The sequence below is a fragment of the Jaculus jaculus genome, chromosome 15 (genome assembly GCF_020740685.1).
Source record: "Jaculus jaculus isolate mJacJac1 chromosome 15, mJacJac1.mat.Y.cur, whole genome shotgun sequence".
Classification (NCBI taxonomy): Eukaryota; Metazoa; Chordata; class Mammalia; order Rodentia; family Dipodidae; genus Jaculus; species Jaculus jaculus.
In genome coordinates, this window is record NC_059116.1 from 66,482,019 (window position 1) to 66,497,991 (window position 15,973).

Consider the following 15,973-nt stretch of genomic DNA (forward strand, 5'->3'; position numbering starts at 1 on the left):
CTGAGGTACTTGGCCTATATCTCTCCTTCCCCCTTTCTGGAGTGAGCTGGCTGGTCAGGATGAGTTCTCCTTGGATGAATGGGGTTGTTTGCCTCAGTACCCACCTGGATTTCTAGTGACGTGTTGACCTGATACTACAGACCATTTGCAGGTAGCCAAGTTAAGCCAGAGGAGAACATTTCCACTAACACTCACAGATGCGTGTCTTTGCAGTGGCCTCCCAGTCCTTGCTTACTCGGAGCCGTGCCTAATGCCGACTCTGTGGAAGAAAACACCATACTAGAGGGCACGCCTACAAGTGCATGGGTGCCATCAGCTAGGGAAAGATAAGCAGGGCTTCCCCTCCCCTGTCTTAGCTGACAGAGGTAGTGACATCCCTGCCTGGCCCTCCACTGCATGCACGGTCTGTCCTGGCCTCAGCCGTCTATGGATGAAGAGCCGTATGTTAAGGTGGTTTTATCCTCTTTGGATGGAACACTGAACTGGGATGAAACCACAGAACCCAGATTTAGAGGCTAATCAAATAATATCCACAACCACAACAATCCTTGAGACTCTGTCCATATAATGAGTATCCGAGAGAAACAGAAAGCCAGGTATATACCTTCAGGCCTCAAGCTCTTCCTGGACTTATTCTGAATAGAGTTACTCATTAACATGCAGAAGACTTGGGAGTTAACTTCAGGAGTGGAAGCCAGTGGAAAAGAAAACAGTCTTTCAAGAAACTGGGGGCTTGGGAGATGGCTTAGCCGAGTGTTTGCTGCAAGCAGGAGTACCTAAGGAGGCCTGGGACCACCCATGTTCAATTCCCCAGGACCCATATAAACAGCTGGCTATGGCCACACATGGGACTCTGGGAAATACACAAATGGGTGACAGAGGCAGGCGCCTGGCATTCTCCTGTGGCCTCCGCAAGCACACACCTGCACGCGCGCACACCCAGCACCATTACCGCCAGCACCCCACACGCAGTACACATGCAGAAAGCAAAAAGGAAAGAACCTGGGAGGAAGACATTCTAGTCCTCCTGTGGTAAGGGGTACAGTCATGAGAGAGTGAATACAGAGGGGGACCTACGCACCAGGACCCATTCCTGAGATCTACAGCCACCAGGTCCCTGGAAGTCTGGTGGGCACACCTGCTTGGTCCAGAATGAAATCCAAGCAGGCCATATCAGGGTTGCCACTAGGAATATGAGCTAGAAAAAACATTTCAGCCCACACTGAGCACCTGCTCGATGCTCAGCCAACAGCTGCTGGAAGTGGAGGTGTCAGAGGAGGGGAGTGATTTAGGGGACCATGTGGTCTGGTGCCTTCCAAACGGAGGTAACCATCAGAATGTTCCAAGAAATTTCAGTTCCCTCTGCTGCCAGGCGTATGCTTAGCACTTAAACTTACAAAGCACACACATAGGGAGAGGGTGCTCAGTGGTGAAAGGCTCTTGATCATTAAACCCAGGTTCAATTCCCCAATATCCATGTAAAGCCAGGTGCAGAAAGTGACTCATGTGTCTGAAGGTTGTAATGGCAGGAGGTTCTGGCCCACCCATACTTTTTTTTTCTCTCTCTCTCTTTCTTTCAAATTAATTAAATTTAATCAAATTGAAAAGCACCCTCATGGTTAGTGAGTGCCACCCCCAGTGCCCAATCAGGCTTCTTACTGTCTAGTTTTTTCCAGTGAAAGTAGACTCTTGAGCCCTGAGAACTCTGTGCATCTGGATCTTCCCTGTCTATCCCTGAAATGGATTTTCTTTCCTAACTTCACAAAAGGACAGGCAGAATTTTCCAGAGCTCCCCTCAGGGCAGAAAGAGACCCACCTGGATTCTGGTGCTATGCCAGTTCTCCTGGGCACGGGCTTTGCTTTCCTAGCTGTATGACCATGGCAGACAGGGCCTTCAGGCTTGTCCTTGACTTGGCTTGAGTATCAAAACCTGTTCTCGACGCCCACGGATCTCAGTGTCTGTGTCTTGGGCTTGAGTTATCATGACCACCTGGGAACAGCTGCTCTGAGTAGCCCAAGTTCACAGAACAGTCTTTGTCCCTGTTTCAAGGTCCTGGGCAAGAGTCCAGGCCAATGTCCTTCTTCCTCAGAAAACACAAATTCAGCAAGCATTGGACAGAGTTTATAGTATCCCTAAAGCAGTTTCTTTTACCCTGCATTCCCTTTTCACTTCTGGTTCTTGTCCCCTTAGGGCTTGAAGTGCTCAGAAGTAAATGAAATGAGGGACAGGGTATTGTCCTTGGATTGGGGAGAGAGCTCCATTGGGAAAGTGCTTGCTTAGCAAGCGTGAGGAGGGGGATTCAATCCCCAAAACCCACATACAGGAAGCCAGGTGTGATGGTGTGTTTTTGTCATCTGAGTACTGAGGACACAGAGCCAGGTGGACCCCTGGGCTAGCTGGCCAGCCAATCCAGCCTAATTGGCAAGTTCCAGGCCAATGAGAGAGACTTTGTTTTCATTTATTTTTATTTATTTATTTAAGAGAGAGAAATAGGCAGGAAGAGAAGGAGAGAGAAAGAGAGAGAATGGGCGCACCAGGGCCTCCAGCCACTGCAAACGAACTCCAGGTGCATATGCCCTCTTATGCAGCTGACTTACGTGGGTCCTGGGGAATCGAACCTGGACCCTTTGGCCTTGCAGTCAAGCACCTGAACCTCCAAGTTATCTCTCCAGCCCAAGAGAAACTATTTTAACAAAATATGGCCAGCACAGGAAGAGAGACACCTGAGTTGTCCTTTGGCCTGCGCACGCATGTGCACACACACACACACACACACACACAGAGAGAGAGAGAGAGAGAGAGAGAGAGAGAGAGAGAGAGAGAGAGAATATACTGTCCTTGGTAGAACCACCAAGATGGTGTGTTATGCCCAGAGGTTTTAAAAAAGAAAGTTTTGTTGTGCTACAAGGAAAGTCCAGCAAACATGTCAGTCTTTCCTTCCTTGGCTTGATCAGCCCTTCAAACTTGCAAGATGGGTGGTTTCCACTGGCCACATGGGGTCTTGGGAGAAGACTGCTCTGCAGCAACCGCGAGTTTACTCAGTGTGAGGGGCCGAAGTCACATGCCGCTGGTCCCCACATCCACCACGCAGAACACAGGCCGGGGCTCAGACGCGCATAGAGCTAGCTTTGACCAAGGGTTCCACTGGAGAATCAGCTGGCTTTCTGGTCAGTGTGGCAAAATACCTGGCAGAAGCAGCCGTCAGGGCCATCAGCTCATCGTGACGAGGAAGGCGTGTCACTTGTTGGCAGCAGACAGGGGGAAGAAGGGTTGGGAGAAAGCCAGTCGTGCTGTCTCCCTCAGGGCTCACAGAACTGGGCCGCTTGCTTCATTTCCTCCCTAAGGCCACACAACCTCCCAAGACCGCATCACCCACTGGTGATTAAGTTTGCAGGGGGGGGGGGCATTTTACATCCAAACCATAGCAACTAGAGAAAAATTCAGGGGATTCTGCATTCACCCCCAAAACCTGATTCAGGTCTGCCCCCATCCCTCAGCAACTGGTAGTTACACACCCACAGAGGAGACAGTTGAACCACAGGCCAGCAGCCGACACGCTGCCCGGGGGACCATCCTCTGGGATCTCCGGACAGCTAGCACACACAAAGCTTCATTTCTTCTGGGTCCCAAAATCTGGGGAGGTTTGCACTGGTCAAAGGGCCACATGAAGTGACAGAGGTAGGGAGAAGGTAGCCAAGAAGGACGGAAGGGAGTCTGAAACTCTTCCAAGCAGCTGGCCGAAAGCTGATTCCACCACCCAAGCCTCCTGGGGGGCCGGGGTCATGGCCACAGGCGGGACTTCTCTGAACATGGAATAGGAGTATAAGGGTGGTTGAAGCGTGCAAAAAGCTTCTGGGAGACACTCAGGAGAATAGGGATGCGCCCTAACATGCCAGACACAAGCATGTGGGGCCGAAAGCATGTGTGGGAGGGTGGAGAGAAGCACAGGTATGAGCAAACCCCAAGAAAAATGACAGAAGAATACTCTAGAAATCCTGCTGTATCTTACGCAAGTAGAAGGAAAAGGACAGCGAGTGGGCTGAGAATTTCCCCTTAGAATTGGTCACCATGGACCTGGCTGAAGGCAGGAGACACGAAGCCCAGCAAAACTGGGCTGGGGTCTGGACCCAGGTGGCCAGGATGAGGTCTTCTCGCACAGCCTCTCCAACAAATGTAAGCCTTGGCTTTTCCGCCCGCAGGAGGCGGAACTGGAACGGCTGGAACGCGAGTTTGCCATTCAGTCCCAGATCACCGAGGCTGCCCGCCGCCTGGCCAGTGACCCCAACGTCAGCAAGAAACTGAAGAAACAAAGAAAAACCTCTTATCTGAATGCACTGAAGAAACTGCAGGAGATTGAAAATGCCATCAATGAGAACCGCATCAAGTCTGGGAAGAAACCCACCCAGCGGGCATCGTTGGTCATAGACGGTCAGTGCCATCCGCAGCTCCTGCCCAGATCGCAGTCGAGGTCCTAGTTCCAGATCTGTGCAGGATCTAGGCAGCCCCTGACACATGTGTCTTACTGCCCATGCATAAGGAATCCAGCCCCGCACTCCGGAAGCTCATCATCACTTCTTACACGTCCCCGGAGAAACTGCGGGGATGAACCACCTCTCCTCTCGGGTGTCCTCATGAACTGAGCTGAGGTGACTGTGCTAGCCCAGACTACCCCCAAATGGCCCAGGTTCTGCCATTCTCAGAGAGCTGACCCTCATCCTCAGGGCTGGAAGGCAAAGTGGATAGCTGGGGGTTTGAGCCGGCTCTACAGGTGACTAAAATCCTGTCCCCACTTCTGTCCTCTTCAGAATGATTCTAGCACCAGGGTCCTCATATCCCAAGAACTGTAACGTGGAAGAATTAGACTATCTCCTAACAATTGTCTAGGGCCCTCAGCTCTCATCTGGGGTTAGGAGTTTGGGTGAAGATATTTATTAAAGTCTAGAAGGAAATATCCCAAATCTACCAACAAGTTTAAAGACTTCCCGCATTGTTACAATCCTTCTATCTAAGTTAGAGAAGCCCTGAGCAAGGCGCTGTCTCACTGGGCATGGTGGTACATTCCTGTAATCCTAGAATTCGGGAGGTAGAGGCAGAGCACTCAGGAGTTCAAGGCTTGCTGTGGCTACAGAGTGAATTCAAGGCCAGCCAGGGATACCTGAGACCCTGTTGTATTTAAAAAAAAAAAAGTCTCTGGAAGGGAACTGTGCTCTGGGTAGGTGAAAGAGGAGGAAGGAAAGAATCCCAATATCTTGACAATATATGTCAATATTCTCTCATAGTGCCTGCATATTTAGAATTCTTTTGCTCTAGAAAGACAGAAATTAGAATGTGGGTTTTCAGGAGCTGGGGGAGGTGGAGAAGTGGTGTTGCTTAATAAGTACAAGGCTTCAGTTTGGGAAATGAAAATGCTAGCCAAACAGAAGATGCATGGTGACTGTGGTTACACAACATGCCAATATACTTACTTCCTCTGAGCACTTACAGACTACAATGGTAAGTCTGATGTTATATATAGTGGTCCAGAACTTCATAGACATGGAGAGAGAGAGGGGAAGAAAGCGCATGTGCATCCTGGGGTAGTAGGGAAGCTTTGGTAAACTGTAAGATCTCTCCTCTTGTTCACATCCATCAAACATGAAGAAAGTGAACAAATTGAAAAGGGGGTGAGGCTGGCCAAAAAAAAAAAAAAATCTTTTTGCTTGAGGAAATTGGCCACACTCATCTTTGTGTAACCCATTCTATAGTCCTTGGCCTTGACAATGTAACTTTCCCAACAGGGCTGCAGGGAGCCAGCCCTTCTGTCTTATGCCTCCTTTAAGACATCCTTCTGTCTCCTCCAAGGCATTTGAACTTCCCAGTTCTATGGGAACATCTAGAAGAGCCATTAGAGCTGAGTCTGGGAAGAGCCCGTCTCATGGGACACTCTTGGGGAGTCCACTCTGTGGCCTGTATGAGGCTTAGTCTCTTAGTTCAGATGGCAGCCTCAGTTTCTCAGTCATGATTTGTACCCATTCCTCATTCCTTCTGTCCAAGCTTATCACCATTTTTGTTAACTGCTCGAGAATCTGCCTTCTGTGTTCAGCTGCCTCAGTGAAATGTCTTCAACACAAAGACCCAGCTGGGTTAGGAATCAGTAAGCTGCTTTTTAATTCCCTAGTATGATTTTTTTTCCATCTTTTAAAATTTCAAGTTCTAAAACTCTAAACATCGAAGATGAAGACCTTTGCCAGTTTCTGGGGAGGGCCACTGCAAACAGGCCCCTTCTTCCTCTGCCCACCTCAGTTTCCTCACGGTGAAAGCACTGAATGTGCCCTGTTGGGTGTATTCTTAGTTGAAGTCTATAAAAATAAGCTTTAGAGAGATGGAGTCTGTCTTTAGCATGTCTGTTTTCTCTCCCAATGAATTAAGTTTATTGAGAAACCATTTATTGCCATGTGAGCAAAACTAAGTTCCCTACCCTAGTTTCGCATCTGTAGAATAGCTACTGACTTCCTGTGGTTCATGCTCAGTACATGCCCTGAGTTCATGCTAGAACAATGATGGGGCTTAGCCAGGGCGGCTGCCTTTGTGTGAGATGCTAAGTCACTGCACTACAGTAGAGCTCGTGAAGGAGAGCAAAAGTACACAGAGGCGTGGGCCCGTGGCCGGGCCAGGGGTGGGAAGAAAGCACTTGATGACCCACCCACAGGGCTGTCAAAAGAAACGCCCAACAGCATTTTGATTATGTTTCCTGGCTTCTAGTTCTGCAGACTTGGAAGAGAAGGGCGTGGGGGTAGTCATGCTCTCCTCCTACACGGAGGGCTATGTTTCCAGAATGTGCTAACCTTGTCAGCTTTTGCCTTTGTCTTCCAGATGGAAATATTGCCAGTGAAGACAGCTCCCTCTCTGATGCCCTTGTCCTCGAAGATGGTAGGTTTTCCTGTCCCCTCCCCTAAAAGGTGGAACACAGCTTAAGCTAGGGTTACTCTGTGGATAGAGTAAAAATCGTGCTTTAGAACTTTGGTCTGGCAGATCCCACCATGGGAAGAGATGAGGGAGGGTTAAGGAAGTGGAACGGGATGAGGAGCTGGAACAAAACTCACCAGCCTTTCATGTGACCCTCAGTCCATTTCAACCATTGTGCTTTCTTTCTCTCTCCCCACACCTAGCAGTCCTCTCTCCTTATTTTGTTGCTAGTTTGAGGTCCTCCTGACTCTGCTTCCCACCGGCATGGGAGTGTTGGGATTATAGACTAAATGCACCACTTTGTGTCCAGTTTCTCATTGGTGCTGAGGATAGGAACTGGGGTCAGCAAGCCTGGCTTGCAGAGCAAGTGCCTTGAACCACCAAGCCATCTCCCCAGCCCTCGAGTTCACTTTTAAGTTCCCAAAGCACATTTTTAGACAGGCTGGTGGCACATGCATATAACCCTAGCGCTTGGAAGATAGAGGGAGGAGGACCACAAGTTCAAGGCCAGACTGGGCTACATAATTAGCTCAAGGCTAACCTCAGCCACATAGCAAGACCCTGCCTCCCAGTAACAACAAACCCATACAGCAAGGAGAAGACAAGCAAAGCAAAAGGAGGGGTGCTGGGAGTGTAGCTCAATGGTAGGGCGCCTGGATAGCCTGTGCAAGACCCTGGGTTCATTCCCCAGCCCAATAATGACAGTAACGGCACCATGTTTTCAACTAAGTAGAAAACCTGCACCATGTGGATACCTTCCCTTTGGGTATACATACTGTGTGGAAGAAAGAGGTAGAAGCTGATCTAGATCACAGGGCAAAGACTGGAAGCTTCTGGAAGAGTCTGGGTCGTAGGAAGGACTCAAGCTAACCCTCAGCTCCTTTCTGGAACAGAAGAAGAAATAGAAGCCATGATGTCACTTTAGATCCCTTTCCTGAACAACCCTGGAAATTATCATTTTATTTGCTATGGAACTCTCCAAACCTGGCAAGTTGCTAAGGTATTTTCTTGGGCAGTTCTTAGAAAAGCAGAGTGGAACCACAAAGCCTACAGCCTCTATCATAGCTACAGAAGCAGGAATCCCAAACTTAGCACCAGCTCTGAGGCTGCTCCTGTGGGTGTTAAGCCAAACATTGAGAGGTAAAGGCACTAATTATATGGAAATATACTAAGTGGCACTTAATTTTTTGCCCTCTAGGGAAACCTCAGGTGGGTAGTGATAAGTACCTATTCAGATGAAACACATGAAAGGTCTACCCAAGTCACAGTAATAATGATAATTGCTGTAATAATAATGATTGCTCTTGATGTGGGGAAAGCCTAGAGAGTTATTTACCCATTGGCCGGGCCCTACTGTTGGAAATCAGATTGTTGGATTTTATTGTGAGTGGAAATGCCATGGGCTCCATGGGAGCTACGAGAAGTTTTGAATAAGAGACTCCAGACCTGTTGTCCAGTATTTGGTACCCCTATCTCCCCTAGAACAAATGAGTGATGTTCCTTTGTAGCAGAGGTGTTCCCAGAGCAATGGCTAATGTCCTTGGCTGATTTTGAGACACCATCGTGATTTCTGTCATCACCTCTGTACCTCGGGCTTCCAGCCTCTGGAGGGGCGTCATTGCCTCCCTTTGTGCATCCTGCGTTCCCACTCTAAGCTCTCTCATGCTAAAGACTTTCTGTGCTCTGATTTGAACATCACAATAGGGGTGAAAGCATAACAAATGCCTGGGCTGCTAGGTTTGGGGAGACAGAAGGCGCAGTAGCTGAAAAGGGACTGAGGGTCTCATGAAAGGCTGCTGAGATTTGCTCCTCTCCTCACTGCCCTCCTTCCGCAGGAGTACCTAGAGCTGTTCCCTTGTCTCAATATCACCCTCTCCCAGGCCCTCACCCCATTCCACTTCCTTAACCTCCCTAGTCTCTCACTGCTCTTCCCATGGTAGAATCGGCCAGACAAAGTTCTAAAGCACGATTTTTACCCTGAAATCCTTCTTGTGGCTTGCAGACCAAATCCCAACTCTGCCTAGAATTCAAAGTCTTGCTCCCTGAGCTCTGGCAGAACTCCTCCCTCCTTCCCAGCCAAGGCCCAGCTAGAGGGCAGGGCAGGGCACCCACCATTCTCACCCACCCTCCGGTCTTCCTTGCTTCAGCTCAGTTTCTTTCCTTCCTCCTCTTTCACCTACCCAGAGCACAGTTCCCTTCCAGAGACTTTTTTTTTTATGCAACAGGGTCGCAGGTATCCCTGGCTGGCCTTGAACTCACTCTGTAGCCACAGCTAGCCTTGAATTCCTGAGTGCTGTGCCTCTCCCTCCCAAATTCTAGGATTACAGTAATGTACCACCATGCCCAGTGAGACAGCACCTTGCTCAGAGCTTCTCTAGAACATGGGAGCATGGGAGCATTACTTCTAGAAGACAGGGGAAATTTGAGCCCTCCCCTTCCAAAACCCATGAAGGCAGTTCTTGAATTAAACTATATCAGAACAGAGCTCAGGCTGCAGCTTAGAGATAGAGCACTTGCCCATCATGCATGAGCCCTGGGTTCCATTCCAGTCACAAAAAATTTCATTGTGCCAGAGCAGACTAAAAGAAAATGTAGTTAGTTCTAGGGGGAAAAAAATGAGATGGCAGAGAAGCAGATGAACCAGGAAATACAATGACAAATATACTGCCACTCGTTTTTGTTGTTGTTGTTTGTTTGTTTTTGTTTTGTTTTTCTCTAACAAATGTTTACTGAGCACCTGGTGAGTGCCAACTCTCACTCATAACCCTGAAGGTACAGTAGTGAGCAGAGCAGACAAAATCTTCCCGGAACTTAAACTTGCCCTAAGCAAATCCAGACACTTAGTGTTTCTTCAAAGAAAAGTTATGGGGTTGGGGTGACAGATCCACGGTGGAACATACGCTTAGCATGCAGGAGTCCCTGGGTCAATCCCCAGTGCAAAGAAGAGAGAGAGAGGGAAAGGGAGTGAGGGAGAGAAGACAAGCTTCAATGTAATACGTATATTTTGCTATTTAGTATGAAGCCATCATTTATAGATGTCACTGAATCCAGTTCAGATCCTGTCTCCAAAGTGGCCCTCCTCTTACCGTTTAGTTCTGCCTGAAGTCAGGACTGGCTGGCTCTGCCTTGACTTGTGGGCCATTCATGCCATGGGTGTGCATTTGTTTTGTGGTACTGATTGGTGATGCTGGGGTGTGTGTGGGGGGGGGTGTCTAGAACATGTGGGAACGATGACCCCACCCTGTTCCTGTCTCTCTGTCTGCACAGAAGACTCTCAGGTTACCAGCACAATATCCCCCGTTCAGTCTCCACACAAGGGACTCCCTCCTCGGCCGCCGTCTTCCCACAATAGGCCTCCTCCCCCGCAGTCCCTGGAGGGGCTCCGGCAGACGCACTACCACCGCACTGACTATAAGTCACCCTTAAAGCCCAAAATGTGGAGCGAGTCGTCTTTGGACGAGCCTTACGAGAAGGTGAAGAAACGGTCCTCCCACGGCCACTCCGGGTGAGTTGGGTGGCGACGCGCACGGAGGGCGCCCCGGCCCACGCAGAGCAGAATGCACGGGTGCCACGGGGCACCCGCCGCCCGCAAGGTGCCAAACCAGCTCTGCAGCCCGGCTCTGGGCTTCAGCCTCGGCGTGCTCACGGCGCCCTCTACTGCCCGACCTGCTGAAGCGCAGGTGTGTGGCGCCAAGCGGGACTGAGGCTTTGGTTCGCAGTCTGGCTGTTGGCAGATGGCTTTCATGCTGTTAAATTCCACAGGAATTAATTAGGAAATCTTAGGCAGCAGTATCCCAAAATGGTAAATGAAGGTCTGCTCAGAAGAGCCCCCAGAGGGGTGCAGAACCCTAAACCATCTTCCAGCCCTCTTCTGGAGCAGAGCAGCTGTGCCGTGAACTGCACATTGTCAGCTCATTACCTGGCTGATACCAACGTGATAGGATTTATTTTGAAAGGCATTTTTGGTCTGCTTCTGCTTTTCTCATCTCCCTTAATTATTAAGATAAGGCTGTAGGGGCCACCCCAAGAGGTATTTGACTTAGGAAACAAAAACTGTGAGGCCCACCCTACGTTTATTGCAGAGGAGGACTTCCATGCCGTATTTTGGGAGGGAAGGAGGAATGACAGGGCCCCGCCTATTGCTAGTGAAAAAAAAAAAAAAAGGCCGAGACCCACGGTGGAGATCTGGGGGAGTGAGGGGGGGTCCGGGGCACCCTTTCTCCGCACCAGTGGTTCGTGTCCCGTGCTAGTCATGCCCCCCCCCCGCACCCCAGAAGGGTGCCGCGCTGCCTGCGGCGTGCCCAGCACGGCTTCCTTCGCTTGCAGCAGCCACAAGCGCTTTCCCAGCACCGGAAGCTGCGCTGAAGCAGGCGGAGGCAGCAGCTCCTTGCAGAACAGCCCGGTCCGCAGCCTCCCGCACTGGAACTCCCAGTCCAGCATGCCGTCCACGCCAGACCTGCGTGTCCGGAGCCCCCATTATGTCCACTCCACAAGGTGAGTCTGTTGGGCCTCCCTTTGTACGCGGAGATGGCAGTATTGGCCCCAAATTAGTCCAGGTAACAGGTGGGCTGAGGCCAGACCAGATTGCTTGGGCAGGTGCTCAATAAATGAATCAGAATTTTTTTAATTTTATTTTTGAGTGAGAGAGAGAGAAAGAGAAAGAGGGGAAAAAAGAGAGACAGAGGGAGAGAGAATGGACGTGCCAGAGCCTTTCAGCCACTGTGAACGAACTCCAGATGTGTGGGCCCTCTTGTGTGACATTGGGTGTTGTGCATCTGGCTATGTGGGACCTGGAGACTCGAACAGGCATTCTTAGGCTTCACAGGCAAGGCAAGCACCTTAACTGCTAAGCCATCTCTCCAGCCCCAGATTTTTTTTAATTTTATTTATTTATTTATTTGAGAGCGACAGACACAGAGAGTAAGACAGATAGAGGGATAGAGAGAGAATGGGCGCGCCAGGGCTTCCAGCCTCTGCAAACGAACTCCAGACGCGTGCGTCCCCTTGTGCATCTGGCTAAGTGGGACCTGGGGAACCGAGCCTCGAACCGGGGTCCTTAGGCTTCAGAGGCAAGCGCTTAACCGCTAAGCCATCTCTCCAGCCCCAGATTTTTTTTTTTTTAATGGAGGTGGCAGTACTAAAACTAAACCCACGTTAGCCAGGAGACCCTCTGTCCACATCCATGGCAGGCGAGGGGAGACAGCCAACAAGTTTGGGACTTTCCTGCTGGAACTGGAGAGCTAGCCCAGCTCACACGGGAAGACAACATCAGAATACAGTAGCACAGGCAGGCCAGTCTCTGCCTGACAGTCCTTTATCCAGGGTCCTAAATTTATTCTGGGCTTCCTCTCATGCCTCGGTGTATAAACTTATAGAAAGGCAAAAGAAACGGGCAAAATTTTGGCTTCAGTGAATCATATTTATTGTCAAAAAAGAAACAAAATCTAGGCTGTGGAAGGTCGCTGGTAGGGGCTTCCAATCCTACCACAGGTGACGGAACTAGGGCTTACCTCTGCTGATACGTGAACAAGGGGTCACTGCGAAGTTTACACTCAGACCCACATCAGGTGCCACCTGCGGGTGGCATTGATGGATGTTGATAGAACCAGTGCTAATAAGCCGAGTGGGTCATAGACAAGGTCCTAGTGGGGTGTTTGCAAGTATTTGCATGCTCCTTTGTAAGGCTCTGTGCTCCACGTCAGGGGTTTGGATATCCATTTATGTGCACTTAAGGATATGGGATTTGATCCCAGCACTTGGGAGGCAGAGCTAGGAGGATTGCCGTGAGTTCGAGACCACCCTGAGACTCCATAGTGAATTCTAGATCAGCCTGGGGGTTACAGTGAGACTCTACCTCGAAAAAAACAAAAAAAAAAAAAGTAATTACTTAATTAAAAAAAAAGAATTAGAATTAGATTAGGTGGTGCACACCTTTTAATTCCAGCATTTGGGAGGCAGAGGTAGGAGGATCACCTTAAGTTCAAGGCTACCCTGAGACTACATAGTGAATTCCAGGTCAGCCTGGAACCCTGCCTCAAAAAAAAAAAAAAAAAAAAAAAAAAGATTTGGTATTTGGTTAAACCGTATTAGAGTGTGTGTTGAACTGATGGTTTTAGGTTTTTTTGTTTGTTTGTTTGTTTTTGGTAAACTACAATGGACATCTTAAAAGGGACTTAAATAATATCTAAAATAACGATTTTCTGGTCTGGTTCCTTTTGTATCTATACCATCATTTTAAAACAAAACAAAAACTCTGGATATTGGGTTGCACTTTTCAGAGGATACCCTGTGTGAGTCCCAACTTCAGTCCCATTAGGGATCTTGGCTGTCTTTTCTCCAAGAACCCTTAGCTCCCATTCTCTTCTGGGACTCCGTGGGAGCACCCCGGTTTCCAGGGCAACCTTGCTTAGAATCCCCATTTGCAGATTCTCATGGGCTGGGGTCCCAAGCCTGCCAGCTTGCCAGGGTTTTTGCATGTCAGTGAGTGGTGGGTCTCCTTGGACTTTTGGGGGGTCCATCTTTCTCCCACCCCCACCGCCCACCCAAGGACCCCCCCCACACACACACGCGCGCACCGCACCCCGCCCCACACCCAGCCTGCCTCTTCCCCCGCAGGTCCGTGGACATCAGCCCCACCCGACTGCACAGCCTCGCGTTGCACTTTAGGCACCGGAGCTCCAGCTTGGAGTCCCAGGGCAAGCTCCTGGGCTCGGAGAACGACACGGGGAGCCCGGACTTCTACACCCCGCGGACTCGTAGCAGCAACGGCTCGGACCCCATGGACGACTGCTCGTCGTGCACCAGCCACTCGAGCTCGGAGCACTACTACCCGGCGCAGATGAACGCCAACTACTCCACGCTGGCCGAGGACTCGCCGTCCAAGGCCCGGCAGCGGCAGCGGCAGCGGCAGCGCGCGGCGGGCGGCCTGGGCTCGGCCAGCTCGGGCAGCATGCCCACCCTGGCGGCGCGCGGCGGCGGCGGCGGCGGGGCGGCGGGCGCGGGGCCCGCGGGGGGCGGCGCGGCGGCGGCGGCGGCGGCGGGCACGGCGGGCGCGGCGGCGGGCACGGCGGGCGGCGTGTACCTGCACAGCCAGAGCCAGCCCAGCTCTCAGTACCCCATCAAGGAGTACCCGCTGTACGTGGAGGGCGGCGCCACGCCCGTGGTGGTGCGCAGCCTGGAGAGCGACCAGGAGGGCCACTACAGCGTCAAGGCGCAGTTCAAGACGTCCAACTCGTACACGGCCGGCGGCCTCTTCAAGGAGAGCTGGCGCGGGCCCGGCGACGAGGCCGACGCGGGCGGCCGCCTGACGCCGTCGCGCTCGCAGATCCTGCGGACGCCGTCGCTGGGCCGCGAGGGCGCCGCCGCCGCCAACGCCGGCGACAAGGGCGCGGGCCGCGCCGCCGTGTCGGACGAGCTGCGCCAGTGGTACCAGCGCTCGGCCGCCGCGCACAAGGAGCACGGGCGCCTGGCGCACGCCAGCTCCGCCTCGGCGGACGGCGGCTCGCAGTGCAGCCCCTCGTCCCAGAGCACCTTCGTGGCGCACAGCAGGGTCACCAGGATGCCCCAGATGTGCAAGGCCACGTCAGGTGAGGGGGCGCCCGCGGGGCTGGGAGCGGGGCGTCTCGGGGTGCCGGCTGTCACCGCGGAGAGGTGGGGGCCCGGCCTTGTCGTGGGGTACGGGAGGTCTTGCAGGGCCCTCTCCTGCTAGCCCCGGCCCTGATGACTTGGGCGGGGGAGGGAGGGGGTGCACGCAGCGCCTTTTCAGCCAAGGGTGCACCCATATTGCAATGAAGACACTGAAGGGAAAACGGGGCTGGAAATAGCCTGGGTCTTGAGGGCCTGAAATTCGACAGCCTCAGTGAGGACACCCACGTAGCACGCAGTAACTATTCAGCTAAAGACACACACACACCCCACGGATGGGCATGGGAGGAAAGAAGAGCTGTCTACCCATGTGACACTGGTGTCCTAATGGGTCACTCTTGACTGTCCTGGCTTTCTGGTTTCGACGTTTTGACACCGCCACAAAGTAGTTTCTGCAAAGTGCTTTCCGCATCCTGGATGTTGCATGGGAGAGTTTTCATGCCTAACATTTCTTGTCTATTTTCGCATCCAGAACGTGGGGCGGTACTGAATCTAAGGTGGTTTCTCTCCTTCCTCTTGAGTTTCTCTGTGAAATAATGGTCCGAATAGTCAACGTTAGCTGAGCGGTTACCGTATGTCACGTTGGCTGTGCTCATTAGCATACTCACACCACTCAGTGATAAACTCTGCATCGTAAACATCTTTTGGCTGTACACAAAGACACTGAGGATTTTGAGAAAAATGATAAAACAGCACAAGAATAAAACGAGAGTGGAAGGAAATAGAATTCCCGGCCAGGAATTGTACTTAAGTAATAGCAAAGATCTAGCCCAGCATGGTGGCACACGCCTTTAATCCCAGCACTTGGGAGGCAGAGATAGGAGGATCTCGGTGAGTTCGAGGCCACCCTGAGAATAAAGAGTGAATTTCAGGTCAGCCTGGGCTAGAGTGAGACCCTACCTCGAAAACCCAAAAGAAAAAAAAGCAAAGATCTGGGGGAAGTGAGTACCATCTGAAAGAGTTGCAGGTGGGGAATCACCTTGGAGCTGAAGGAACGTGTTGTAGCCTGATAAATAAAAGGGGGGGCAGGAAACTGGCTGCCTAGGTGCCCCTGCATTGTGCCTCCGCATCCCCACTGCATTATCAGGGCACATCCCAACAGGCTCCACAGAACAGGGTACAAGTGATGCACCTAGTCCTGACCGCAGCGCGGCCTTCAAGGCGCTGCACCGGTTCTCCTACTCCCTATCTGTAAAAGGAGCCCAGTGAACTATGCCACTGGCTTCCCAGCAAGATTGTCGGTTAGGTGCTTTGTAAGTATCAATGGCAAAAGGATAGGCGTGGTTATGTTCTAGTCAAAACTGCTTGTATTCACATGGATTTGCTTTGCCAAATGAAAGGAGATGGTTTTAGACAAAGATTCTAGTAAGCTCTATCCAAGGT

General features: G+C 51.3%; 1 protein-coding gene across 5 annotated transcripts in view; it reads left to right on the forward strand.

Moving 5' to 3' along the window:
- Window positions 1–15,973, forward strand: part of Frmd4a (FERM domain containing 4A) — a 705,918-nt gene that overhangs the window by 677,524 nt on the left and 12,421 nt on the right. For all 5 annotated transcript variants that reach the window (XM_045135267.1, XM_045135268.1, XM_045135271.1 and 2 more), the window contains 5 exons: window positions 4,201–4,429; window positions 6,854–6,910; window positions 10,214–10,451; window positions 11,273–11,440; window positions 13,562–14,532. In XM_045135267.1, the coding sequence (XP_044991202.1) occupies window positions 4,201–4,429; window positions 6,854–6,910; window positions 10,214–10,451; window positions 11,273–11,440; window positions 13,562–14,532 (1,663 nt within the window). The remainder of the gene's footprint in view (window positions 1–4,200; window positions 4,430–6,853; window positions 6,911–10,213; window positions 10,452–11,272; window positions 11,441–13,561; window positions 14,533–15,973) is intronic.